Raw genomic sequence first — 26,880 nt, 5'->3', positions numbered from 1 at the left:
TGCAGTGCGTCAGAAACGTCTGCGTTTATTGTTAGATCTGTCTTTATAGGACGGCGATGCAGAACGTTTATTTGACTTAGCCGAGGGGCGCCCACCTTGGTTGTGATAGGATTGCTTTCTAGCTCCTTCTTGAAATGACTTGTTCCATTTTGCAGCTCCTTTGTAAGGATTCTCCCCACTAAAGTGTCCTTGCGCAGGATAGTTTCGGGAATGCGGTTGCCATTCTGGATGATATGAGCAACAAGGGCCTTGCGCAGGCCTTGAATTGCCAGAAGTGCCACCTTGCGCAGGTGTTTTTGTTTTTGAGCGCCCCTGCGCGGGGTCTCGAAATGGTCTACTCGGTCCTGCTTGCGCAGCAGAATCAGTATTTCCATGTTTGGAAATAGACCAAAATGCCTTTTTTACACCACCAGCTTTATCTATAGCAGACGTAAGACCTTGTGGTTCAAAAAGGTGGCTATTTATTGGCGGTATTTTCTTTAAAGCATATTTGTTCAAAGGCTCCTTAACAAAGGATAGTATATTGTCACGTCGTTGCTGTATCATGTCGGCCCTGTGACCGCATACCATCTGCAGTATATCATTGGAAACTTTGAAAAATTCTCCCTTCAGGAAAACGTTATTTATTTTCTCATTTAGTTCTTCAAAATTAAGTTCGGATGTATGTGCCCATGTCAAAAACTGGCGCAATTCATCTTGAAGCACCTCTCTTTGTTTAAGTAGCGCATAAGTCAATACTGCAAAGGCTTTTTCTGCGTATGCTAAATGACGGTTGGTACAATAGGCTTTAATCTCATCATTAACCTCGAGTTCAATAAATCCAGGACTATGAGCATAAGCTTTTTGAACGTCCGAAAAGCGGACTTCAGACCAATCTGTGCTATTAAATCGTTGAAGATTATTTAACATTTCCAAATATTGGGGAGTAGTCTTGGGCACGGATGGTACTTTAAGACTGGTTTCTAAATTAATATTAAAGTTTGATGTTGAAACAGGTACCTGCTCCTCCGTATCTCTATACAGAACACGGCTGACTTAATCAGAAAAAGAACTGTCATCTGAATGACGATTGTCTGAAAATGTCTTTTCATGAACTAGTGCATATTTAGTACGTAAATTAGTCACCTGTTTACTAAGCTTTTCCAATAAACGATCCGTTTTGCTTCGTTTATGTTTTTTATGACGGCGCGATTTTCTACGACTATGGTCCGAACTTGCTGAACTGCTCGACTCTGATGAAGAACTCACAGAATCGTTTTCACAGACTGGACGTGTCGTATTATGTTTGTCCTTCATAATATTTTCTTGCGGATCACTCATTATGATAGCTAGTAAAATAATATGCTAAAAATAAAAATAAAAATTACAAATTAGATATGTAGGTAGATGAGCAGTAACATATTTTAGCGCAAAGTAATGATATTCAACACAGTGACTTGATAAAAAATGATAAAAAAAAAACCTTTTGAGTGTCTGTTGTTAAAATAAATATTTTTGCTACTTATATTGAACCGACGCGAGGTACGTCAGTATTGTGCAGAGGAGTACGTGCGTACGCGGCGGGAAATTGGACGCCAATGAACGCCGCTCCAAGTCACTCACGCCTTGGAGATACCTGCTGGTGGTGGGGGATGTGCGAGAGAGATAGCTATATAGAGGAGGAAAGGGAAAGGAATAGCCGTTCTTCGTTATTATAAGTTAGGTTTCGAATAAACGGTACAGTTACTTAATAGCTATATTGTAAAATATATACAATATTTTTTATCTTGCAATAAAGATAATATAATGCAGTTATCTCGAAATGTATATCGTTAATTGTTAAATACAGTACAATCGTAGCAACGTGCTCCTTAGTCAACAATGCATGAAAGTTAAAATGAAATGTATCCACAATAAACTCATTATTTTACAACATGATAATTATAATTAATTAAATGGAAAAATACTCCACTTAACGAACAACGTACATATTATGAAATAAATTATTTCTGCTTATAAATGCACTAATCCGCATGTCTGTTTTTTGACAAAACCGCGGCCAACTATTAAAATAGTTTAGTATAAATCGAAGGAAAAGTAAATTAAAAATTATTATTTTCATGAATAAAATCATCAATGAACATTTCAGTGACCAAAAAAGAATAATTTTAAAATTTAACATTTAGAAGAAACAGTAACTATATCGTCCTATCTATAATTGACGTCATCATTGCTTATTCGCCCAAAAAAATAACCATGTACCTGTGTATCAATAACTGTCAAAATGATTGTCAACGCGAGGAAAGTCGTGAGTCACGCTTGAGCTAATTATAAAACGAAAACATATTAACATTTAAAAATAAGTTGCGAAATTTACGTAACAAAGTATGGAATCCAAGACAGATACGTATAATCGTTGAGAATTAATTCGCCGCTAAGTTGCATCATGATTTGCAACCTTTCACAAACTATGGCGTTCGCTCGTTTCTCTGTATGAGCGATGTGGTGCCGTAGAATCCTAAACTATCGACACTCGAACCTCACACAAGTTCCAATCCATACCTAACTTATAGTACATTTCACAATACATTATAGACCAGACATGTTAACAAATATTAAACTCATTTATCAATAATGACTATTGATTATTGTATAGGTAAATCCGTAAGTTACGTCAATTGGTGACAATTCTATGTATACTCGTACATACACATAGAAATCGTCATAGCAAAAATTAACAAAACGTTAAAAAAGGAATATCTAATTCCTTTTCAAAAATTTAAAAAATAGTGTTAATATTTGTTTACACTTCTTGTCAGAACTGGATATTACACCATCAAGTATTTTTCTGGTATCTAAACTATTCACACATTTGCCTTGCAGATTAAATTGGAAATGACTCGTTGGTCAGCCAAACAAATACAACTGTAATAGGATCAATTAGACGGATATTTTACCAGCGATACAAAAAGAAACAAACAAACTTTCAAAATGATGTATAATATTTATTATTGTTTACAATCAACCAATTTTGTGCTAGCACAGTCATGTTCACATTTTCCACATCCACTTTCCATATTCCAAGCAGGTGCGATCGTTTCGAAGATGTTCGAAGGGAGCAGCAGATAACTTTTGTATACTTTAGTTTAGTGAATTCGGGCGATTGACGAAGCCCAAGTGCCTTATTTAGATCTTTAAGGAAGTTATTTTTGTTAGAGGAAACATCTCTACAGTCTACACCGGAGCAAACTTGCGGACGAGATACCGGAATGCTTTGAATTAGCGACTGCGTGGGAGCAAAAGAGAGTGGGAGGGAATTGAGGAAAGAAGAGTGGAAGAAGGATGAGAACCCCATTAGAAATGTACGCGAGCCCTCATAGGCCTAAATGTGAATCAAAAACCATGAAGAATGAATACACACTTAACTGTATACTTAGGCCGCGACAAATGCCTCCCTCCTGTATGGGGGTGGATACGGATTTCGGTGTGGAAACGAAGCGCATAAGAATTGCCTCGAAAGGAAGCGTAAGATGGTCGAGCATACACTGGCTGTACATACTTGTTATATGTTAATTAGCAAACTGTGTTTTGATATAAATTTTGAGGTCAACGTTTAGAACATTTTAGTTATGCAAATTTTATTATGTTATTCATGCAATTGTGACAAATATCACTTATTTGCATTAAAATTTTCATTCAAAAAATCGTAACATTAAAGAAATAACATTTTTTGTTTTCTAGTTTTTTTTAAATCAATATATTATTATCGTTTAATTGACTATATGATTTTTGTATCATATTTTCATACGAGCAACTACGGAAGTATATAAAACGGGTAAGAAGAGTAAAAAAACCTACATTTCGTTAAAAATGAAATATTTCTATCGGCGTACTAATAGTAAAACGCAGCAATATGATTTTACACAATCCAATACACTTACATTTTATTGTCAATTAACGTTAACAATCAACAATGAATACGAAATATTCAGAATACGTTAGTGACCAAACTGCAAAAACATTTGCCACATCGGAATAGTTCTATAAGTCTTATTTAAATAATCTAAATCTGCCGTGGAAAATTTAGACACATTCACAAACCGGCCTGGTTTTATAATGTATCTAGGTTTATTACGTACTAATATCACCTTAATATCAAACTTGCTAGATCTGTCAAAACTGGTTGGAATTTAACGAGACCACAATATATAAAACAGAACGATAGGCATTGAACGAACACAATAGAACAAAGGTGGCTGGTCCGATGCACAAGCATATATATGGTGTGTTTAGAGACGATGAACGATATCTGAATGCTGATAGCGACATATACCACCCGTGATCAGACCATTCTACCTCGTATGAATATAAGTTGTTGATATAATCGACGACAAATTCAAATTGCATGCATGCGACAGTTCAGAGAGGCCTCGACTTACTTTCCAGTTGGTGTAATGTTTTTTTTTTGGTGGAACGTTACCGTATACGCACCCAAACTTGCAGTGTCCCAACACGTCCAGTAGTTTGTAGAATTCTATTGGTTTGTATTCATTATGAAAATTCACGTCCTAATTTGAGTTGAAGGCTTTCTCTAATATGAAGATGTATTAGATTTAGATACATTGTAACTATCTCGTTTAGTATAAGTTTTCGAATAATTAACATCATATTGCTATTGACGTTGGTATCTTGGCAACGGTTAGTTTTGTTCCGAATATCATAACAATTGTTTAATCAAAGTAAATTTTAACATCATTAAAGCGCTAACATCAGCAAAACGACTTATTAACGACGTATTTTTAGAAAGTATCTACTCGAAATTTATAATAATTATAGAATAAACATTGACATCATATCCCTACCATGTGTTATCTTTACTTAGTTTTTTATTTATATGTTCATAAATTTCATAATGCAAATGCCATTAAAATTATGAATTCCATGCATCTCCTCCTAAATTACACGACAGCTTAATTTGGAACCAAAAGTGTTAGATAGACAATTTAATAAGAAACATTTTGGTAGTATGAAATTTTCAAGAAAACCACAAATTATTTTTTTACAGAAAATATTCGTAAATCTTTGCATATTTGCGCCCCTTTCTCGTGCTTCATAAATGTATGGAACGAATGCTCAATGCCATTTGCTTGGAGGAGGGCTCTAATTAAAAGAATCAACCGGTATTCCACATATACAAATATTCGCATGGAATGCCTTTACGTCCCATGTCAACAAACATTAAAATATTTACATACATTACATTGTAATATGTATAATGTATAAAGCATAGTTAAGACGAGCAATCTAAATTCACTCAAACGTAAGTAATTAACAATGATGCATTGTCTCATAGTAGCCTCTACGAAATTTACGTTTAAGAACTAATTTTACATAGAATAAAATAATTCATAACGTTTTTATTTGAACTTTGAAATAAGAACAATTGATGTAAACGTATATTCGAATATGTGGATAACGCCAAAAATAAGTTCCGATAATCGAGGTTCTATTGTAATTAATCATATAAAACCTGTTTAAATTAAAATGATCTCTTTCAAACTTGATTTAAATAGCATGACCAGTATTAGTTTTTATTAGGTCACGGCAATACAAATTGAAATATGTACAATCAAATATATTTTTGCAAATAGTGTACGACCTTACCGACTTATGAACAATATACATGTGCAAAAATCTATTTGGTCATGCCAAAGATAGTGCCAAATGTGTGGGTAATTGCGATCAATAAAAAAAATATTTTATTTTTCAGGGGACCACTAACTCGCGGAATATACGCGAATGTTAGACATCGAAATAATACTATTTTTCGGATTTAATCGCAGTTTTTAAATTATTATTGTCTCCCAACATTTTGGACTAAAGCCATGCTCCCGAGGCGGATTGATGTGTTAGTCGTCCGAAAAGTCCAAGTTACAATATCAACCCATATTTTAAAATTATACTTTTTTATTTTAAGCTGTTGACAACCCGATCTACCCCGACTTAACTGAGTATCATGAACCCTGGCAGATGGTCTTTTGAGGTCATATGTAAATATGCAGGCAATGAATTACAAATATTTTGCGTGAAGTTGGTAAGAATAAATCATTGTCTAACGTTTTTTAGTTATTTTACGTTAAGATATTAATTAAATGTTAAAAAAAGAGTAGTATCAAATGTCCACAATCACATTTAATACGTGTTATACTGCAACCAGTATTTGCAGCATTGTTGGACCAGTTTAAAGCTATAAGCGAACTAATGTAACAAATAAAATTAGAAAGGCCTAATAGTTTGATGTCCGTCATACACCATATAAAGTAAATGCGTATAGACTAATAATTATTGCTAAAAGTGAGGCAAATATTTAGAACTTAGTAAAAACCCCAATTAACGTTATTGGCTTGAACATAGTTACTCCCACAGTCTACACATAAAATAAAATAAAAAAGCCTTTATTTCTACTACACAAATTTAAATTTAACAGTTAATGTTATACACCTAGAAAGTTTTGTGATTTAATTTTATTCATTTGTAGAAGTCGCCTCTCTGCGGCGTAAGCCTTACCTAGCTTTCTGCCCACCTCTTTTATTACGCGTGCCTATTGCATCCAACTATCTCCACATCTTTGTTTAAAGACATCCCTCCACCTTATCTTTGGGGTTCCATTTTTTCCTTTTGTTTGCGAAAATGACACGTGTCCACAAATATATTGCTAAAAATATTTCATCAGATTTGACAAAGTAATGTGAACAAACTTGTGTGTAACAATTACAGTATACGTGTGAATGTACGCTACGTAGTCCACAGAACACACAAATGTTATAAGTAAAGTTAAAACGAATACAACTATGTTGGAACGAGGAAATTCTTCATTCATTTTTAGGGTTCTTCAGCTAATTGTGCACCCCCTATAAGATAATTTTGTCATCCGTCTGTCTGTCTGTCAGTCAAGACCTTTTTTCAGCAACACGCATATAAGTTGAAATTTATATCAAATACTCGGGTCTATAGTCCCTTTCAGATGTCAAACAATTAAACTTTGTACGTCAACGTGATTAAAAGATATGAACGTTTATGTTGCATAATGAATGAAATGAAATGAAATCCGGAGGGAATTAAAACCTTGGGTTATTTCCCGTTGACCTGAATTATTTAAATTTGGCAAGAAGCAATGTCCTGTAGTACAAGCAAAAAAAGTAAAAAATCTGAAAACCGCAAATTTGCACTTTAATAGTACCAACAAACTAGTTTGTACGGAATCGGCAGTGCGCAGGTCTAACTCGCATTTATCTGATATCTGATGATTACGAAAAATTTTGGTGATGAATAAAGTTTTGTAAAAATAAACGAGACCCCCTTTTCTTTATTTAATTGCAGAAAATATCTGTGAAGTCTGTTGAAATACGCATACTGTCTGGCCAACTTACAATGTCTCCCAATCGTTTTCAAATACTTCACATGTGATATTGTAAAATTGAATGTGGGCTCTTCGACATTTATCCTAGGGGGTTTTTAATCAATTCTCAGGAAATAAATAGGAACGTGTTTATAAAATAGAAAATATAAATATACTTAGTATACTTTTGTATCTATAGTTAATTTATTACACAGCATCCATTTGCATATATTATACACACGTGCAAAACTAATTATGAAAAATTACCGAGAAGCCACAAAAAACTTAATAATACGGGTAATGACTGATGTGAATCATTATTATAATTTTTCTGAGCGATACGTTTCCTCATTTTAGTAAAAAAAGTTCTTTTAATATTTATGCAAAAATAAGGACATGAGAACAATGTATTAATATGTAATTTTAATTAATCAATGTAGAATATATTCAGTTGCACATGTATTTTCTTTTCATTTTTTGGCTAAAGAAATCAATTTAAAAATTTAGGTTTAGTTTTCAAGTAGGAATGGAACTCATCATGAGTTTTTTTTTATTTTATTAGTTAAAAACGCCTAAAATTAGTATTGTCCCACCCGAACGGTGTAGTATGGTCACGTAATGACTAAAGACAGACTTCATCCAAAACAAAACATAACACAAGCGATTTAAATAAACAGTTCTCAGGTACCAACATTTTTAAGATGTTTTGTGTTAAGATTAAAACGATCGATCAATATTAACCATAACTACACACGTTATTTCAAAAACCCAAAGGTGCGCCCGGCAATCTGATCGCGACCTTTCTGTCAGCGGTCCGTTCCCTTCACGTTATACTATCCCCGAGCATGAAAAATTATTGAACCTATACCATAAGGTGCAACGATACAAAATATCTATGGTTGCAACTAAATATACGAAGGTAATGAGTCATAATGGCAATGGGAAATGACAAGTTATTGAAAGACATCATTACATTGACTTATATTCTGTAGACACGAACGTCCATATAAACTATTTGTACAAAATCTGAACTAAAATGGCAACCAAAACTTCACTGTTATAAGCTATTTATTCACTTGAACAACAAATAATTTTACTTATTTGAATAATGCGAGTATTTTCATTCAAATCCAGGTTTACACTTAGACTCGAGCTCTTATATCATGAGCGCCACTTCGTACACAATCACAAGTTATCAATATTGACCATACTAAAGTCAGTTAAAGAGAATGCAGTTCAATTCAGTTGAACACAGTGAATGTTCGGAATGCCAAATCTAGTACGTAGTACACATATATCGATTCATTGTAACCAACGCACAACAACCTACTGGCCATTATGAGACAATATCTAATGTCTACATAATAACTTCAATGCAGTATCATGCTGAAATTTGCAGTAATGACTTCTTGTAGGTATTGCTTCCTTTTGTAGGCAATCATGACGTTTGCCCTAGTCATACTTTTACCTAAAAAATATCTAACTTGTATTTACAATAACACAACAATATTGAGATGACTTTCAACTTTATTTTGAAGCATTTTTTTCTTCATGACATTCGGAACAAATTTTAGGAGTGGCAAGGTCTTGCGTAGTGTTCTTATGTTGAGGGCCTTGAGATGTTTGCTGATATCTTATCAGACATAATGCTGTCTTTCACGAAGTTATAAAGCCTTTAATGAGTTACCATTGAACCTTGACATTGATCTATTCTGTTTCACCGTAAATATGTGTAAAGCAATCCTACCCCAAACATTATTGCTTATTGTTTACTGGAACTGTTACGGTCTCGTAGTGATATTATTTTATATTTAGTGTTTGTAACCTGCATGCATATTTTGATTATTTGTAGGTGGGGTCGTGTTATTATTAAATTAAATTAAGTTATTATTTTATTTTACTATTTATGTTATTAGTCTATAATCCTTCTGATAATTAATTAAATTAAATAAATAAAAGAATTCTCCAAATTATGGAAACCCCTATCGGCTGTGTTTGCTGGCACTAGTACCATGCTAGATCTTTCGTACTACTTCACGCTAGCTTTGCTTCTTTAAAAGAATCGAAAATCACTTAAAATGTTCATCTCACTTGTATCTAATATAAACGAACTAATTACCTGATATAAACAAAAACTTCACAAAAATACTACTCAAAAGTATTGTTTTTTTTTCACTTATGATGTGCTGCTGCATTTGTTTACTATTAAGTTGGGATAAAGTATATATTTTTTTATTTTGCATCGTTTTAACTCGTCATATTCAAACAATTTTATTATTAAATTTGGCAACGTTTATATTTTTGACTTTATAAAGATATGAAAATGAAGCAAGAGATGTTCGATAGTTGCCTACTTCATAAAAATACGTGGTTTAAATGTCAGTTCACATTATATTGCAATAGGTAGGAATATGTTGCAGTCAATGACTCTAGACAAAATATAGATGACTTTTAAGTATCTATATGATCAATATATAAATTTGTTCTTTGCATTCTTTTCGTAAACATAATCGAAAGTCGATCTTATGACGATATAATTCAATAGTTAAAATTGAATTAGCAGTAGTAAAGCGTTTAATAACATTACGACATTAACGTACTCAGAGCGTTGCAGATAAATACGTAACAGATTGTTTAGATAACAAAAATGACAAATAAACACGAAATCTATTGCAAACTTGGAACACTTAAAAACTCGTTAAAATATATACGAAAGTGATAAATTTAATATTGTATCATTATGGTCCAAGTTAATAAACAATGACATCATTTACTTTCTCGATCCTACTTTGTGTGCAAGAGTCCCTTATGGCGACCTTGCGCAAGAGACGGCCGGCGCCGGGCGCGGCTTCTGATTTCTGTTAGATCGTGCGCAGGCACTGCGGCGTGTTGACGCGGCCTAAACAAACCACGTAAACAATTCGAGAATGAAAATCAGTGAAGTGCTGTGACTTGTGATAGTTCCGTTCTACCCTGTGGAGATGCTACGTGGACTGGTGTCCTAAAAGGATGAAATGAAGGGAAGGCCTCTGAGAGCGCCTAGTAAATTGCCTGTGATATTGGGGAAAGTTCTACTGCGCTGGATCTTCACCAAAGCCGATCTGGTCTTCTTTGTTTATCGGTTTGTTATGTTTCTTATCTGTGGCTATAACATTACCCCGGAATGCTGTCCCATTAACATTCCCTGCGGCATTGGTTATACTCACTTCTTCTTGAAGTAAGACAAGTGTTCCATGACATAAACTTTATGGTTCATTAAAAATATTTTTTTTTTTAAATAAATACCCTTCCTTAATCGTTTTGTTAACAATATAATCGGAAAAACGAAGTGTTTATGTTAGGGTATTTGATGAGTAATTGTTATCGTGGTGATACCATGAGGTGTTAATGGAATACAAATCCTATTTTCGTATATTTATAATAATCTACAGATAATATTTTAATGCGCATTGCAGAGAACATGCCAATAGTAATGCTATTTCAAAAACTTATTGCACCCTGTCCAGTTTTGTAAGCGTAAATCATTTGATATAGACTTGCAAACATTGACAATACGTTTGCGCGCCATATTAGGCATCTATTTACATACAATAAGATCACTGATATATCAACAAAAATAATGTAAGAACATAATATATTTTTTACCGATCCTTGCGTTACAAAATACATATGTAAATAAGTCGGATTATTTAAATAGTTGCTTATGTTGAACATAGAAAATGTACCGTATTTAGAAATGGTAAATCTAACGGAACGTGGCAAAAATTAAAAGCAAAGAGACCATACTTAAAGTATACATAACATTTAAATTCAATAGTCCATTCATAATCATGTGTGGAACTAAAGAAGTAGACCAAATACGGTACTAAATTTCGGCCAAATGTTTACCATGGTCGTGAACACAAATTCTATAAGTAAATCTTCTTTGTTATTAACATTTTTGTTGATAACCTGAAGCGACTATTTCCGATATATATACTATAGTAGTAGTTCCTAACTTTTTCGAAATTATTACCGCTGTGATCTATGTGGAAAACTAATTTTACTCCGCTCTCAAAATGTTATCAAAACAAACAACACAAACATCTTTTGCACAACAGCCCTACAATTTTAACGTATTTATTATAAACTAGGTATGGATTAATTACTCAGTTACATTTACATTTTACGAAAGTGAAACTAACTCTAACATAAAAAAAAAGACTAGTGAATATTGGCTCAGTGTGAAGGTTGGTATAGTTTTGCATACAAAAGTTTTTTAATGTAAGGTTTAGTTTCACTTAAAGCGCATTCAGTGGCATAGATACCGTTGTATCAGTCGTATCAGTGATACGGGGCCCCGAGATTTGAGCTCCCTCTTGGCCCATACCTACATCAAACTAAGCGGGTGCCCAAAAATTCACACTACCCTGAAGATCTCCCAGCAAATGTAGATATAGGGCTCCTCTATTGCAAACTACGTTACTGAGCGCATCTCAATTCATGTTCCATTGAGACGATTTCTGGCCTTTGTTTTTAGTGCTACTAAAGTAGAAAAATCACACTCACATCTGTAGGCGGTGGCAGATGGTATTAGCATTTTTAAAACTCCGTTAACTATAATAGGATATTCAGCTCTGATGCATTTCATTTTTTGATCCTATAATTAGGTTCTTTGTCACCCCCGTGAAATAGCTGATTTAGCCCCAGGTTAGGAACCCAGGCACTATAGTATAAAATTTTATATATGAAAAGTTCGCGGCATTACGCACTAAACTAGTATCAGATAACAGGTTTTTTATGTAAAAATTTCGACATACGTATTTGTTGTCTAGCGAAGTATAGATTAGGAACTAACCTTGCAGTTATTTTCTGCAAGAGTTTATGTATCGTTTAGTTATTGCAAGATAACTTCTATAAGTTTTGAAGCTTGCAGAACGAGTAGCTTATGTATATGTATTGAATCAATCAGCCTGTCGCCGTCGACTACTGAACATAGACCTCCCCAAGGGAGCGCCAACCATCCCGATCTTGAGCAATGAGCTGCCCGCATGTATTATGATATTGTAATATTATATGATATTATGTTATCTATATCATATATAACTATTGCTCGCAGCTCTGCCCACGTGAAAACGTCTTCCCAGGATAAAAGTCCTGCTTTAAATTTTCCCGGGATAAAAAGGAGCGTATAGAACTTAGTGGTAATGTAGCTTCCTATTAGTGATAAAATTTCCAAAATCGGTTTAGTACATGAGATTAACGCGTTCAAAAGACCGAAAGATTCCCCACAGTGTACACACATTTAGAAGTACTTGGGCAATTTATTGTTTCGAGAATTAGCCAATCTAAACTTAGCTTAAGACAATGTGTTTTAGGGCGAAATTACCCTGTCCATAACATTAAAAAAAATATTAGAAGTAAAAATAGCAACGATCATGGCACTACGAACATTCTACCTCCAATTTAATGTTAGATATTCAAGCCATAAACGAGTGTTGGTATCGACGGAGCATTTTATTAAAAACTAAATCAAAATTGAAAAAACAAACAAACTGCGCTAAATGCGATACCTTATATATACCAACTTGCTATTTTTCTCATGTTACGTACGGTCATTAGAATTTTGAAGCTAATTTCAATTGATAATTTTAATACAAAACATGTTGAATTATAAAAAGATCAATAACTCGTTTTCGTTTTTAAAGGTTTAAGATTATAATTTATTTTAACATAAATCATGAGTAAAGCCACCCTAAATGTTAATGTTAATTATATTATAACATAATATGTGACCACGTTTCTCAGGACACAAGAAGTTGCCATAGATTTTTTATAGTACTAAAAATACTTTTCTAGGAAATTATTAATTTTATAATGAAACTGTCATTAACATTCACTCCAAACGGCTCCTCGTACAACACTATTACATACACAAATTAGAGGAACATTTTTGGTAGTTTCATATGCTCGTTCGCCCCCTATAACATAAAAAAAGTAAAAAAAAATTGAACAGACTGTAATAACATTTAGCCCTAAAAATAATTTTAAATTAAGAGAATTATTCGATTTTGACGATGCATACTACATTGTTGATCCTATAATACTTATATAATGAAAAAATATTGAACAACTGCCTTCTCAAATTTACAAACACGCGCCCTGTTTTTAGAAATTTTTAGATTCCGGTACGAGTTAAAATAGAAAATATATACTAAAAATAAATTGAAATTAATTAAATTATTATATCAATAAAGAAGAAATTCATTTCTTTAAATTCCTTGTAATCTAAAAGTCCTGTAATACCAAAATTTTATAAAAATACATTCAAAACATGAACCATAAATTTTCAAATTCACGTATTTATGCTTAATAACGTTCATGAAAATTTACACGCCAGATTAGTCAATTTCCGTAGACTTAGAAGAGAGAAAACTGCAAAGTCACAGGATCGAATAAATTCATAAATACATTTGAGTTCTCCACATAGAACCAATGTGATATGCAATATGAAATGTCCGTTAACAAAATAGACACGGAACATCCACAGTTTCATTCTGCTTCCTTTCATTTAAGATATTAAATACCTAAACCTATTGAGTAGGTGTTATTGCTTTTTGACATCTAACTAATAGTTGCTATTCTGAACATAATAATTATGTTCAGAATAGCAACAATTATTTAAAAACAATAATAAGCATTATTAGCTGTAATTCTTTCAAGTTTCAGACAAAAAAATAAAAAGCAGAGTTAGTTATTATCAAAGACATTCAATTATATACTTAGTTAAGAACTCTTTGGTTATTATTCATTAAAAATGTGTTTTAAACAGTCAGCAGTAATAATTTGTGTCATTAAAAATTTTGTGTTAAAAGTTACGTATATTTCAGCTTCCTACCTCATGATTGAAAATAATCGCACTAATAACTCATAATTTCTTCATAAAAAAAATCCTTACAATTATTTACGTAAGTAACTGCCCAACACGCAGATACCGAGGTGATGCCATTATTATTTCTAATTTACCCCAAAAACATAATAAATTAAAAAAAAAAACAAAACATCAACTTCTGCATTAATCTGCTACCAACATCCCACATCTCGCATTAAACTCATTCTGGTTTGCACCATCATTAATTTTATTTTCCTCTTCCAGGTTTATATGGTATGCTTGTCATATTCACGTCCGGACCTCGATGAATAGCAGCGTGGATTTTTTCGAGAGTTTAATTGATGAAGACGGCCGCTTTGCCGAGTTAAATTGTCAAGAGCCGGCACAACGGGGACAAAGACAGCGACAGCGGCCACACATTCAAGGTATTCACGCATACATTAATTATTCAAAAATAAGTTTAGTATTGGATAGCGACTGGTTTCTACCCTAGAATTAAATACCCTAGATACCTTATAGCTTTTCTCCAACACTAAAATAATTATTCAATTCGAACAAGTACTTAGTTCCTGAGATGAGTGCGTTCAAGCAATCTCTTTAGCTTTGTATAATGGTATATAGATGATAATTTGTTAACAATTTATCCCAGAAAAGTACGCAGTAGGCCCTGTATATTGAGAAAGGTCTTTTATACGTACAATGCCACGAGCATAGTCTAGCAATGAATAAGTAGAGTCGCATCGTGTCGAGACCGTTATGATCACACGGCATAAAGAAAAAAAATATTTGATTATAATTATTGATTTATTCGCGGTTATTTATTATTTTCTCCTGACATTTCCAAGACAGCAGCAGCAGCCTTCATGGTCTTCAAGACACTGTGAGCTCATTCTTCGTAGAACGGACCGTCAACAGCAAAAACAAACAATTGTAAAATGTAGGTACATATTGTAAGTTTCACTTGCGGATGACCAACACCTGAGTTCACCCCCTGACCATGAAGGATGCAAAGTCTTCGAAACGCCGGGAGAAAATAATACTAAATATAAGTGACCGCGCTATATTCCGTAAATAGTTTTATTTCAATGTCTAACATTCGCGTAAAAATAAGAAGTTATTACGAGTTCATTAAAATTGAGAAAATATATTATAATATTTAAGATCTCTGTCTATTCGTCAATAAAAAAAAAAGTGTTTCTTTGCAAAGATCCACACCACGGGGCGACAAATTATAATTCAAGTTTATATTCATACCACAATGTTTTCCGAACGAACAAGAACGACAAGATACCAGTGTTTCCACCTATGTTTTTGATATTACCCTAGATTTTATAAGAAAAATTCCTTCAATCCCCACGAAAATCTTAAAAAAATCTTATTGAGGGAACATATTATAGAAATACCTTTTCTTGTGTTTAATAACATAAAATTGGTACCTAAGTAATACTAGGCCTTTTTCTATAGGATTTCTTCTGCTGGATCAACATTTTATATTGCCTAACGGCGATCCTTGCGCTCGGCAATATAACCTTTAGTTTTACCACAAATCAATTAAATTTCTTTCAAAATATTACAGTCATAAAACATTAAGTAATAAATTGAGTCGTGTTTACTAGAAGAAATTTTGTTAAACGTTATGTTCTATTTTACTTCCTAATTTCTCTAAATCCTTTACTTTGACAGAATTTCTTTGACCCATACAAAATTAGGTCATTTCGCCCCGAAAGAGGGATAAATCCGTCAAAGTGGAAACACTGTAAGATACCAGTCGAGCTTGTTTTTACGACCTCGTATCAATGTTGCCTTATACAAACAAATTTATATTAAAGCTGAGTAAAATATTTAAACGTTGATGGAGTAATAACTGAACTCACTGAACGTTTATGTGCAATATTATATAATATTCACAACATAGTAACTAGTCATCAATAAAATATCTTGATAGTAACTGTACCTATTATGTAAAACAAAAATAATAGACTAAAACGTAAACATTCTTTCAAATAAAATATTAAAATTTAAACAATTCGAAACAAATTATAATAACGCAATATTGTTTAAGCCTATACCTTTCCATCGATAACACATTTACCTTAAAACTTACAAACAATAAAGTTAATAAAGAAAATAAAATTCCAACTGGGATATTGTAACGAATAGTTGCATTTATGTACGAAATAAAACATCAAATATCAAAACGAAGAAAGCCGAAAGACTGAATTTCAAACATGTTGCACGCATTAATTATTTCTAATAAAAAAAATTACAAATATAAAAAAAATATTTCCCAGATTTTTATGTAATCATAATGTAGCAAACTTCGGAATATTTATAAATTGAACTATTGCAACACTACACAGTTCGCCATCAAACAAGATGGCTGACGTCACATTCTAATAGTTCGCGGCCCAAATGTTTGGATTATAATTTTAAAAACATTGTAAGGTCATTGGTTCATTATGTCGAATTTGTGCTCTAGAATTGTGTCAAAACCTCCAAAAAGGTTGCAGGATAGTAGGGATAGCATGTCAGTGGCGCAAACGAACACTTGGATGAACGGTGAGCGTTTAGTAAATATTGATTCTTGTGTGCGATTTGAAACAAGACAATTTGCGAAGTATCAAAGGGCAACAAACAGGTTCATCGAGTTGCCTAGTAATTATATTACGTTATGTCATGGTTCGAGAGACGGAGATATAATTAGCCATATGACCTGGATTAATTAACGGTTCAATGCTCAACTAATGTGACACCTATACGTAACTTTGAATCTAATTTACAATTACAGCAGAAAACATTAACAATGGTGGCGGATTGTCGCTGTCGCCCCCGCACACGGTGTCTCAGCGCGAGACAGGCACACAGGTGTCTCAATGCTACAGCGGACCGCCGTCACCATGTGGATCTACCAGCACGTCCCCATCTCCTATGGTATCGCCCGCTCCGCCACCGGGCACTGCTACATTGGACCCTAACTGGCAAGCCACTAAGCCCACTGTGCGGGAACGGAATGCAGCCATGTTCAACAACCAGCTTATGTCGGATATCACATTCATAGTCGGAGGACCAGGTGTGTTCCAACATTACTGATTATCACTAAATGGATACTATTATATTTTAAACACTGTGTATTATATCATGATCATAAAACTCTTGAATATAATTAAATAAAACAATATTTTATTAATTTCAGGACATACTAAAGTGATACCAGCTCACAAATATGTATTAGCCACTGCCAGTTCTGTATTCTATGCTATGTTTTATGGAGGCTTGGCGGAATGTAAGCAGGAAATTGAGGTACCTGATGTGGAACCATCAGCCTTCCTGACTCTTTTAAAGTAAGTGCACTTTTCAAATAATATTACACCTACCCAGTCAATATAAATTGAATTATCCCTGGCCTCTTACATTATTTTTAAATGAATAATCAATTTATTTACAATATTTTTTGCTGCTTTGAATAACAAAAACTAACAATGACATTTTCTCTTTCAGATATATCTATTGTGATGAGATACAATTGGAAGCGGATACAGTATTGTCAACTCTTTATGTTGCAAAGAAATACATTGTGCCTCATTTAGCCAAAGCTTGTGTCAATTATTTGGAAACTAGTCTGACAGCAAAGAACGCATGTCTACTTTTGAGCCAGTCAAGATTGTTTGAAGAGCCAGAGCTGATGCAAAGATGCTGGGAAGTGATTGACGCCCAGGTATGTGAGTCCACAGAGAATTTAACAACCTTGTGCCTTGAGCCCTCATCATCCTACAGTAGTCTACTTATGGAGCTGTCTGAGTCGTCCAGTCGAAATATTTCAAGTCCAGAAAGTAAGGACAGCATTGAAAACCTTCACAGTATTTACAATTAATAATTTGACCATTAAAATTAAGGAGCTACATGACAGTTACAAATTTCAAGTTAATTTAATTATATTTTATTGAAATAGATCTTATAGTTGTATTGAGAAACAATGTGTGCCACTAATTAAGATGTATACTCCATTTTGGTTGTGATATAGATGTAAGTGTGGAATGTAACCAAATGTTATTGCTAACTGTTCATATTTTGATAGTAATAATTATTGCATTCCAATAACACTCCTGTTATACTTCTAGTCATTACCCAGGCTGTATGAATTAATTAACTGCAATACAATTTGCTTAGTTGATGTCTTATGAATATTGTGTGATGAGCATGCAAGTGTGTATAATACAAATTTGTAACATTTATATAATATTTCCTTGTATAGAGATCTGAATAAAGTAAATAACAAATTGTATTGCAGTTTTAATCATCCCACACCTCTAGTAATTCAAGTTATTTTATTATAGGCAGAGATGGCACTGACTTCAGAAGGATTTGTGGACATTGATGTTTCAACACTTGAGTCCGTATTAGCAAGAGAGACACTTAACTGTAAAGAGATCAATCTGTTTGAAGCAGCTCTGGCTTGGGCACACTCTGAGTGTGTTAGAAGAGAGATTGACCCTACACCAACAAACAAAAGAGCCATGCTCGGAAGTGCCATATATTTAATTAGATTCCCCACAATGTCTTTGGAAGAATTTGCAAATAGTGCCGCTCAACTAGGCATATTGACCCCTCAAGAAACTATTGACATATTTTTGCATTTCACTGCCTCAAGTAAGCCACAATTATCTTATCCCATCAAGCCCAGGGCTGGACTGAAAGCTCAGGTACATATGAAACTATTTAACTACTGAAATTTGTCATGTTTAATAATATTTATAATTAATTAACCTCTATTTGTATTTTCCAGATATGTCACAGATTCCAGTCCTGTGCATACAGAAGCAACCAATGGAGATACCGTGGCAGATGTGATTCTATCCAGTTTTGTGTGGACAAAAGAATATTTGTTGTGGGATTTGGATTATATGGTTCTTCAAATGGTGCAGCTGACTATAATGTTAAAATAGAGCTGAAGCGTTTGGGCAGAGTGCTAGCAGAGAACAATACAAAATTTTTCTCAGATGGTTCTAGTAACACTTTCCATGTATACTTTGAGAACCCCATACAAATTGAACCAGAATGTTTCTACACTGCATCTGCAATCCTCGATGGAAGTGAATTGAGCTATTTTGGACAAGAAGGTCTAAGTGAAGTATACATGGGTACTGTGACATTCCAATTCCACTGTTCTTCAGAGAGTACCAATGGCACTGGAGTGCAAGGAGGACAGATACCAGAACTCATCTACTATGGTCCTACAGTCAACACTTCAGCGATGACAAATGCAAACACAAATGAGGACTGACAGTTGTCTAGATCTCGTCCCCTCAATTACTACTCAGTATGATAGGAAGGCCCTAATACTGTTTGTCTCAATCAAGTACAAGAGAATGAATTGATTGAGATAATATTTACCATTCCCAAATGTTAAATTGATTTGTTGAAATTTAAAAGTTCTTGTGTATATTGTTGAACTTGAATAGGCATTAAGATATGTACCTTAAGAATGTGATATGGGTGTTGTAATAGCTCTCTAGAAATTCCTAGATTTCAGACCTATACTTAAAATTCATTGCAATAAAATAATGATGCTAAAATTGTGAATTAATTATTTTAACACAACAAATATATAAACATTATTTATATACACTATTCCTTTAAAAATAAAGAAGATGAAAGATGGCTTATGAAAGTGTGGTTTGTATTCATTTATTCCCCATATTTCCAGCAGTAAATGCAGTTACTAATAGAAAACTTATACATAGAGTTGATACAAACATGATGTCTAAGACATATTATCGATAAAAAGTTTACAATACTGTTATGATAAGGTTAAAATTTCATGATTTAGGATAGAAAATAAAATAGTTGTGTTGCCACAAATAATGCATTACCTACTATATGAACCTGAGTATCTCTATTTTTAGTTGTGTTTACCTACAGCTGAACTAGAGATACGCTCAAAATACTTTTTTTGTAATTAAGAGTACCCATCCACTTTTTCATAGAAACCTAATAAAATACAGTAGGTCCGTCATCTATATTGACCATGTTAAAACATTTATTTATAAATCCTTGGTGAAAATATTTCTATAAGTTCAAATAATTTTATTTTACTCATAAAAACCAAAGTCCGTATTACAGCAAGCATAATAGATAGCTACTTTGTTATAACAGAAAAATAAAAAGAAATTGTAGTCAGAACATATCTACTTTAACAAAGAATTCATTTTATCACCTAACACAAACTTATGCGTTTATAAGTGTGGCATCATTGCGCCAAAATGGAAAACCTAAAATCCTAATAAGGAATACTCAGATGCAACTCTGCCTTTACGAAAATTATTATGAAGCAAAGCATAAGGCTTTTGACTTGACTAACTTTAGGTGCCTTTAGACACGGCAGTGACCCCAAGTGACCCCACTGCACCTGATAGAAAATGGAGTGGAGTCCAATAGAATGTCCACTGAGGAGAGATGATTAATGACATTGTGATTGTCAATGTTCAATATTATCTTATCCGTGTTTCACGTGTTTCTTAACTACACAACCTACCCCTCGACAGTCGACACAATTATGCCAGCTTGCTGGAACTGAGTGTACACAGAATGATCCCGGAACGCAACACACGTGGGCAATATGGAGTGTGTTAAGACCTTGTGTACGGTAGTCGCTTTCGGGCGCATACATATAAAATATATCCTACCACCAGCAAAGAGTTTCACCAGCTTTTGTAAACTTTCGTCTAATAAAAAAAGATGTGATAACTTCGATAACATTTTTGGAGTTTGATATTTAAACCACATGTGATTAAAATAAAAAAAATAATATTTGGTATGCTAAATAGGGAATCATAATATATTGTTAATTTTCCCCCTAAGTTGGTTCAGATGTTGCAATAAAAATCTATTGAGCACATAAGAATTACATTACAAAAAATATTATTTTTTAATAAAATGGCACTTACCTGTTGGTGGAATGTTGATGCACAGAGCTCTTGACAGTTTGAAGTAGCTGCGGCCTAGTTGGTAACAGTACATCGGGACTGCATCACTCACATCTATCAGTAGATCTGGTATGATTTATTAAGGAACATTTGAAAATAAACATAATATATATTTTTTAATTTTAAATCGATTTTACGTTGTTATTATTCATTTTATTGATATCTCTCCTTTACCAGTATATTTGGCTTGGTAAGAAGCCATTGATAAAGTTATTAAACCTTTACTTGGATGGAAATTCTCAGTAGATGCACTTTCTATAATAAAAAGTAGCCTCTATAAGAAACAAAGACAATTATTTTTAGACAAAGAATCTTAATTGATTTTTTACTGTATAAAAATAGGCAAACTAGTATACATTGTGCTTTAAATATTAGTTCTTAGTGTAAATTTCTTTGTAGTTAAATTATTTTATTGTAGCTTAGTTTCCTTTAGAAATAACCGGTATACTAATTAGACATTGATAGATAGCACCGTCCATTAAAAATCAGAATAAAAATTCAATAATTTCCTAAAGGGGCAAATTACTGGGATAAAAAGTAGCCCATGTCCATGCCCAATCTAGGACATGGTCTATTTGGGTAGATTTTTAAAACATAATGCCCAGGCTTGGATATAGGGAGTGACAGGTTGTCATGCTGGAGCAAAGTTTATTTGCGTCTTAAATTAATTTAACACTAAATTACTACCTAAAAAGTATTATGGAGCAGGCCTATAAAAAATAATATTTAATCACAAGGCTTTCTTGTAAAGAAAATTATAAAATAAGTTGTAATTAAAAGGATACGGGGTGTGCCTTCAGTTCTGCATGTCATGTACACACAAGCAGCCTGTGTGTGACTTGCTGGACGTCCAATAGTGAGATGTCGGCTCAGCGCCATCTTGTAGAAGTTACATGCAATATCTATGCATTGCTGATTCAGACGAAGTTGTTGACATAAACCTGTTATACTCTCTCTGGCTTTTCTCAAAGTAATCTCTCTTGATTCTTGACCAATTCCGGCATTGAACGCTTTGGAAAAAAACAGACATAATTTAATATTTCATCTTCCTGTCTTCATAATAACTTTTGAAAACAATTTAATATTTTGATATATTATGCTTTATGGTTAGCTTAGCAACAATGTGGAATGTGACAATAGTGTAATATAGATGTTTAACTAATTTTAAGGAATCTTAACAGAAGCTAACATCATTACTATTGTAAGGCCTTCTCCCAAGCAAGCTGCTTTGACTATCTGTTCCATACTTTATGGCTCACAAGTAACAGGTGGGAACTTGCAGACTTACAAATATTTACTTTAAAAAATGAATTTTAGGTTCTTTGAAAATGATAAAATACCAAAATATTTAATTATCTATCTAATAGTGTTAATTGCAAATGAATATGATGTGGACTTTAGGAGATGTAGAGAATGAACAATTTTAGTGGCAATTTCATTATGAAATTAATGAAACAATATCCACATTATAAAAAAATATAAACAACCAAAGTAATGCTAACATATTTTAGAAATTTGTCTACAATTTCGTAAGCGTACCATAATGCTGGGTGTAGTTTCTTTAGTAAATTAGTGAATACACGGAACGGAAGATATTATCGACCTACGATTCTTTATATACAAAAATAGTGGTCTCTTTGAGTTATAAGATAATCTTACCTCTGCCAAAACCAGTAGCACCGCCTTTAGTATCCGCTGACACAAACTGTCCTATTGCAGATGCACCACCGTGAGCATTCTCCCTAAATTCTACTTCAGCGACAATTATATTGTCCTCCAGCACCGTGCCGCAATTCGTGCACACAGCATCTCCACGTGCCGGATCTACTTCGATTTCTGACGAGCCGCAATGCTTACATTTCTTCCCCGACATAGTGCTGAAGCAGCTGATTCAAAAACATCACTTTATAAACAACACAATAAGGTTAGTCGGTCATGTCGGCATAAATTATGAAACTACTTCGTACCTTTTGTATAATATTAATTATTTCATAAAAGTACTTCTCACAATAATGAAGGAATACATAAAAAAATAATAATATTGTAAAACCGTAAATTCTCAAACAGTAGCACAAATCACCACAAACCCCTTGAAATTTAATAAAAATTTACATTTATCAATTTAGAAAGAAACAAATAGAGGATAAGGCATTATATGAAATGAAACAGATGTCATCATCATGTTAGATATACTATTTTATGTAAATGGAACAATTTTTGACATCTGTTCCAAGTAAATCCAATACACGCTTCATCTATAGAAATAATACAAGTTATTATGTTATTAAATTATTACAAACATATTTTCGAGCAAGAAAACACAAAAAAAAAATGTGTTTTGTAACATATCGCTGTCGTAAGTAAATTTTAAAAACTTATTAATAATTATTACAATCTTTTTAAAATGTATAATCATATTATGCATAATATAATCCATTTCCAATATTTACATTCACAAGCTCTAACCCCCGGTTCTACCTGCGAATACATTTCTTTCCCTTTTTCATCCTCAGATAATAATAATGCACACTACTTCAAAATCATTTTTCAATTAATCCCAATCTGTATTAATGAATTACAAATCTACTTATATTTACACATAATTGGGTGTTGCTCGCGGCATTGTCCGCTTGAAAGCCGTTCCCGCGATGTCTCCAAAACATTGTAGGCCCCCAGAACCAGTTCATTAAAAGTAATCCACATTTTCCCGTGTAAGAAAATGGGCTACTCATGTGTCAATGAGTAGCTCATATACAAATTTCATCTAAGTATATCAATTATTACTGTGTTTACTTCTAGGAAAAATTTCCATTTTCATAAAATTTCGCATTTATTATATTACTATGATAAAATAAAGATAAATTGTTTCTTTTTAGATCGGCCTCACACAACATCATTAAAAAATGTTTGAGTTCTTCAATAATCATAAATCAATAAAAAGTATAGTACAATAACTATACTATATAGACTTCGCTCATTTTATTCCACTTTTGAGATACAAATGGAGAAGAGTCACCCATAGGTTACATATTATTAAGCATTTTTGCTATACGCAACAGTAAAATAAACCGTTAGGTCTATGGCAAGTACTTTTTCAAGTAATATAAACCTATCATTTTATATCTGCAATAGGGGACCGGACTCATTTTTGTTTTTTATTGTTATCAAATATTTACGTTATATAAATTATAACACAGAAAGAATTATTTAAATCCGGTAAAAAATCAACAAGTTATAAGTCTTTTAACTTCGATAGAAGGGGTAAGTAACAAGAAACAGAAAAGAGGCGCAATACCCACGTGTGACCATCGGGCATTACGACGCGTGCGAAAGAAAGAGATGAAGCGATATCCCCACTTCGCGCCCACTTCAGCACGTAGTAATATTTGAAATATTAATTACTGGCTCATTTTTTAACCAATTTTAATGCAGTTTTCGCAGGAGGGTTTCTTTTTCGTATTATCAACCATAACATATAGAATAATGTACAAAATCTAACACAGGCCGGTCCCCTATTTTTTCTAATACCTAAGTAAAACGTTTTTTACACTTTGTTATTTGCCTAAGCCCATGAAATAAAATGTAAAACTAATTATTATAATTGAAAAGCGCCCAAATATCTGTTTAGGTAACTATATACATAATTTCTTTTTCCTTCCTGCAATATTATTTTATGACTATATATCCTACTTTCTAATAATTTATCTAATATTTTGATTTTATGTTACGACGTACGGTGTCTACAGTTTTATTCGTAGTAAGTGTTATTTAGAACTTTGTTTATATTATCATATTCACGTTCTATACATAGTTACCCAAAAAACGAATTTTATGCGAGTTTACGTGGTAGTGCATTTGTACGAAGCTCGAAGCCGCTATGTGATTCGCCAGGTATTCCAAATTCGAGTGATGTCATAGACTATCGGCACTCTTATTGGTCAAATATCACGCGATACAGTATTTTTAGACGGTGAGGTCATCCCTCATTTTGTTAAGGTAGAAGTATGATGATATAAACAAAAAGTCTTGTCGCATGCGATAAAAGTAGGCGGTTACGACATTTCGTAACACCACATAAGAAATTCTTAGGAGAGAAGGGCATCCCCAAAGCGAGGACTACGTCATCGCTTGTGTGCATACTGCAAATGATGAGTCATCATTGTTGTGTTCGCGTTCGTGGATAATCTTTTTCAAGGCGCTTTATTTTGATTTCGTTGCTGTATGTCATAAGTGAACTGTCAAAAGAAACTTCGCAGTGTTTGATAGATACGCGGAATTGCAAACAGTTTAACTTGTTGATCATTTAGATAATAAGTACGTGTTGTGCAATTACGTAAATCACATTCTCGTGTATCTCGGACTGTGTGAATCTGAACTAATGACGATGAAGTTGGAAATCAGTGATAGTCACTCGAACCAATCTGATTTCTCTTGCGATAGCCAGTCTTCGCAGGGGTCTTCAACAAATGATTTTGTTTCGTCAGTTCCAACGTCCAGATCCTTGCTTACGGTAAGTTGCGAGACTTAAACATAAACAATCCAAAGTTATAAAAAAACTTTTTTAAGCGATTGTCAAAACTTTTGAAGTTCTCTACCGTCTACATTCGTAAAATTTGAAACTTTTCTACCGCGTTGAACCCACGTATTTACATTGGGTTTTCGGTTTCCTAGAAATGTTCTATTTGCCTGTGATGACACAATACAGCGAACTATTTGCCAGTACGGCAAATAGATTAGAACTAAGATAAAGTTGTCAGAATCGAGGAGGTAATGTTATCGCGTTTTATCACTGAATAAAATATTTTGCATGAAGAAATGTGTTAATTTAAATGCTTTAGAAATACACACACACAGTACACATACTGTATTTTAAATTGAAATATACCCGATACTGAGTAACTTCATAGGATCTTCTATACAAAAAGTTATTTACTATTTTTTTATATTCAAGTATACCGCTACACAGATTACTCTAGAAATCCAATATAATTAAATAAATACATGTCAGTAGAGGAAAAGGCTGGTAGCTGTAAATATTGTCCTTGGTATATGTGGTTAAAGTTGCTTTGGAGTTGATAATTCCATTTACATAAACCACAATTGTATTTTAACGATTGTGTTTTCAAGATATTTATGTCACATGCTGGTGACATATTGTCTTTTGGCAGACTGTTAAATGTATAAAGCTGAGATCTAGAGTTTTTTTAAGGTACAAAAGTAAACCTTAATATTTATCGAGTTTGACTCGATAACTTGTTATCGGAACATCCATTAGAGTAGAGTGTGTAAAAAATATGTGGCACACTGTAATAATCCAAGGTACGTTTTCTCAGAATTTCAAGACACCTAAAGATTATATGCCAAAGTAAATATGTGGATATATTATTAAATTTGCTTGCGAGTTTGTTGTGAACATGTTCACCCTATTTATAATGTATTTTCTGAGGAATAGTACAACATTAGCCGTTTCGTTTATCACTTTTATTACTACTTAGAGTACTAGTGTTATTATTGGCAGTGTTCATACACCTTTAATCAACTTTGTGACAAAGCTTTGTTTCCTATATTACAATTTTATGACTGGTTTGTGTAATTTCTGTATATAACTGTTTATGGACAGAATATGTGGTGCTTTACCAATAGGTTTT

At 33.2% G+C, this 26,880-nt stretch overlaps 3 protein-coding genes across 4 annotated transcripts in view; 2 read left to right on the top strand and 1 right to left on the bottom strand.

Annotated features, from left to right (window-relative positions):
- Window positions 1-23,350, bottom strand: part of LOC115449121 (transcription factor IIIB 90 kDa subunit) — a 55,425-nt gene extending 32,075 nt beyond the window's left edge. Inside the window, exons 1-4 of the mRNA XM_030176845.2 lie at window positions 23,200-23,350; window positions 22,892-23,118; window positions 22,018-22,242; window positions 21,194-21,298 (exon numbers count right to left, since the gene is read on the bottom strand). Coding sequence (XP_030032705.2) covers window positions 21,194-21,298; window positions 22,018-22,242; window positions 22,892-23,105 — 544 coding nt within the window. The 5' untranslated portion in view covers window positions 23,106-23,118; window positions 23,200-23,350. The remainder of the gene's footprint in view (window positions 1-21,193; window positions 21,299-22,017; window positions 22,243-22,891; window positions 23,119-23,199) is intronic.
- Window positions 10,393-19,822, top strand: LOC115449122 (BTB/POZ domain-containing protein 6). Of its 2 annotated transcripts, XM_030176846.2 has the most exons (7): window positions 10,393-10,499; window positions 14,514-14,674; window positions 17,038-17,319; window positions 17,443-17,590; window positions 17,748-17,964; window positions 18,584-18,949; window positions 19,033-19,822. In XM_030176846.2, exons 1-7 carry the CDS (start codon window positions 10,393-10,395, stop codon window positions 19,528-19,530), a joined length of 1,779 nt encoding a protein of 592 aa, XP_030032706.2. In that variant the 3' UTR covers window positions 19,531-19,822. The 2 variants fall into 2 exon arrangements, with proteins under 2 accessions (XP_030032706.2, XP_030032707.1); XM_030176847.2 differs by lacking the exons at window positions 10,393-10,499; window positions 14,514-14,674 and adding an exon at window positions 16,595-16,808 and having other exon boundaries at window positions 19,033-19,530.
- A 1,923-nt stretch (window positions 23,351-25,273) lies between the features above and the next one.
- Window positions 25,274-26,880, top strand: part of LOC115449120 (transcription factor kayak) — a 38,018-nt gene continuing 36,411 nt past the window's right edge. Inside the window, exon 1 of the mRNA XM_030176842.2 lies at window positions 25,274-25,742. Within this exon, the coding sequence (XP_030032702.1) occupies window positions 25,611-25,742 (132 nt within the window). The 5' untranslated portion in view covers window positions 25,274-25,610. The remainder of the gene's footprint in view (window positions 25,743-26,880) is intronic.

The sequence above is a fragment of the Manduca sexta genome, chromosome 13 (assembly GCF_014839805.1).
Source record: "Manduca sexta isolate Smith_Timp_Sample1 chromosome 13, JHU_Msex_v1.0, whole genome shotgun sequence".
NCBI classification, from domain to species: Eukaryota; Metazoa; Arthropoda; class Insecta; order Lepidoptera; family Sphingidae; genus Manduca; species Manduca sexta.
Note: the sequence above shows the minus strand (reverse complement) of the source record. Positions and strands in the feature narration are given on the sequence as shown.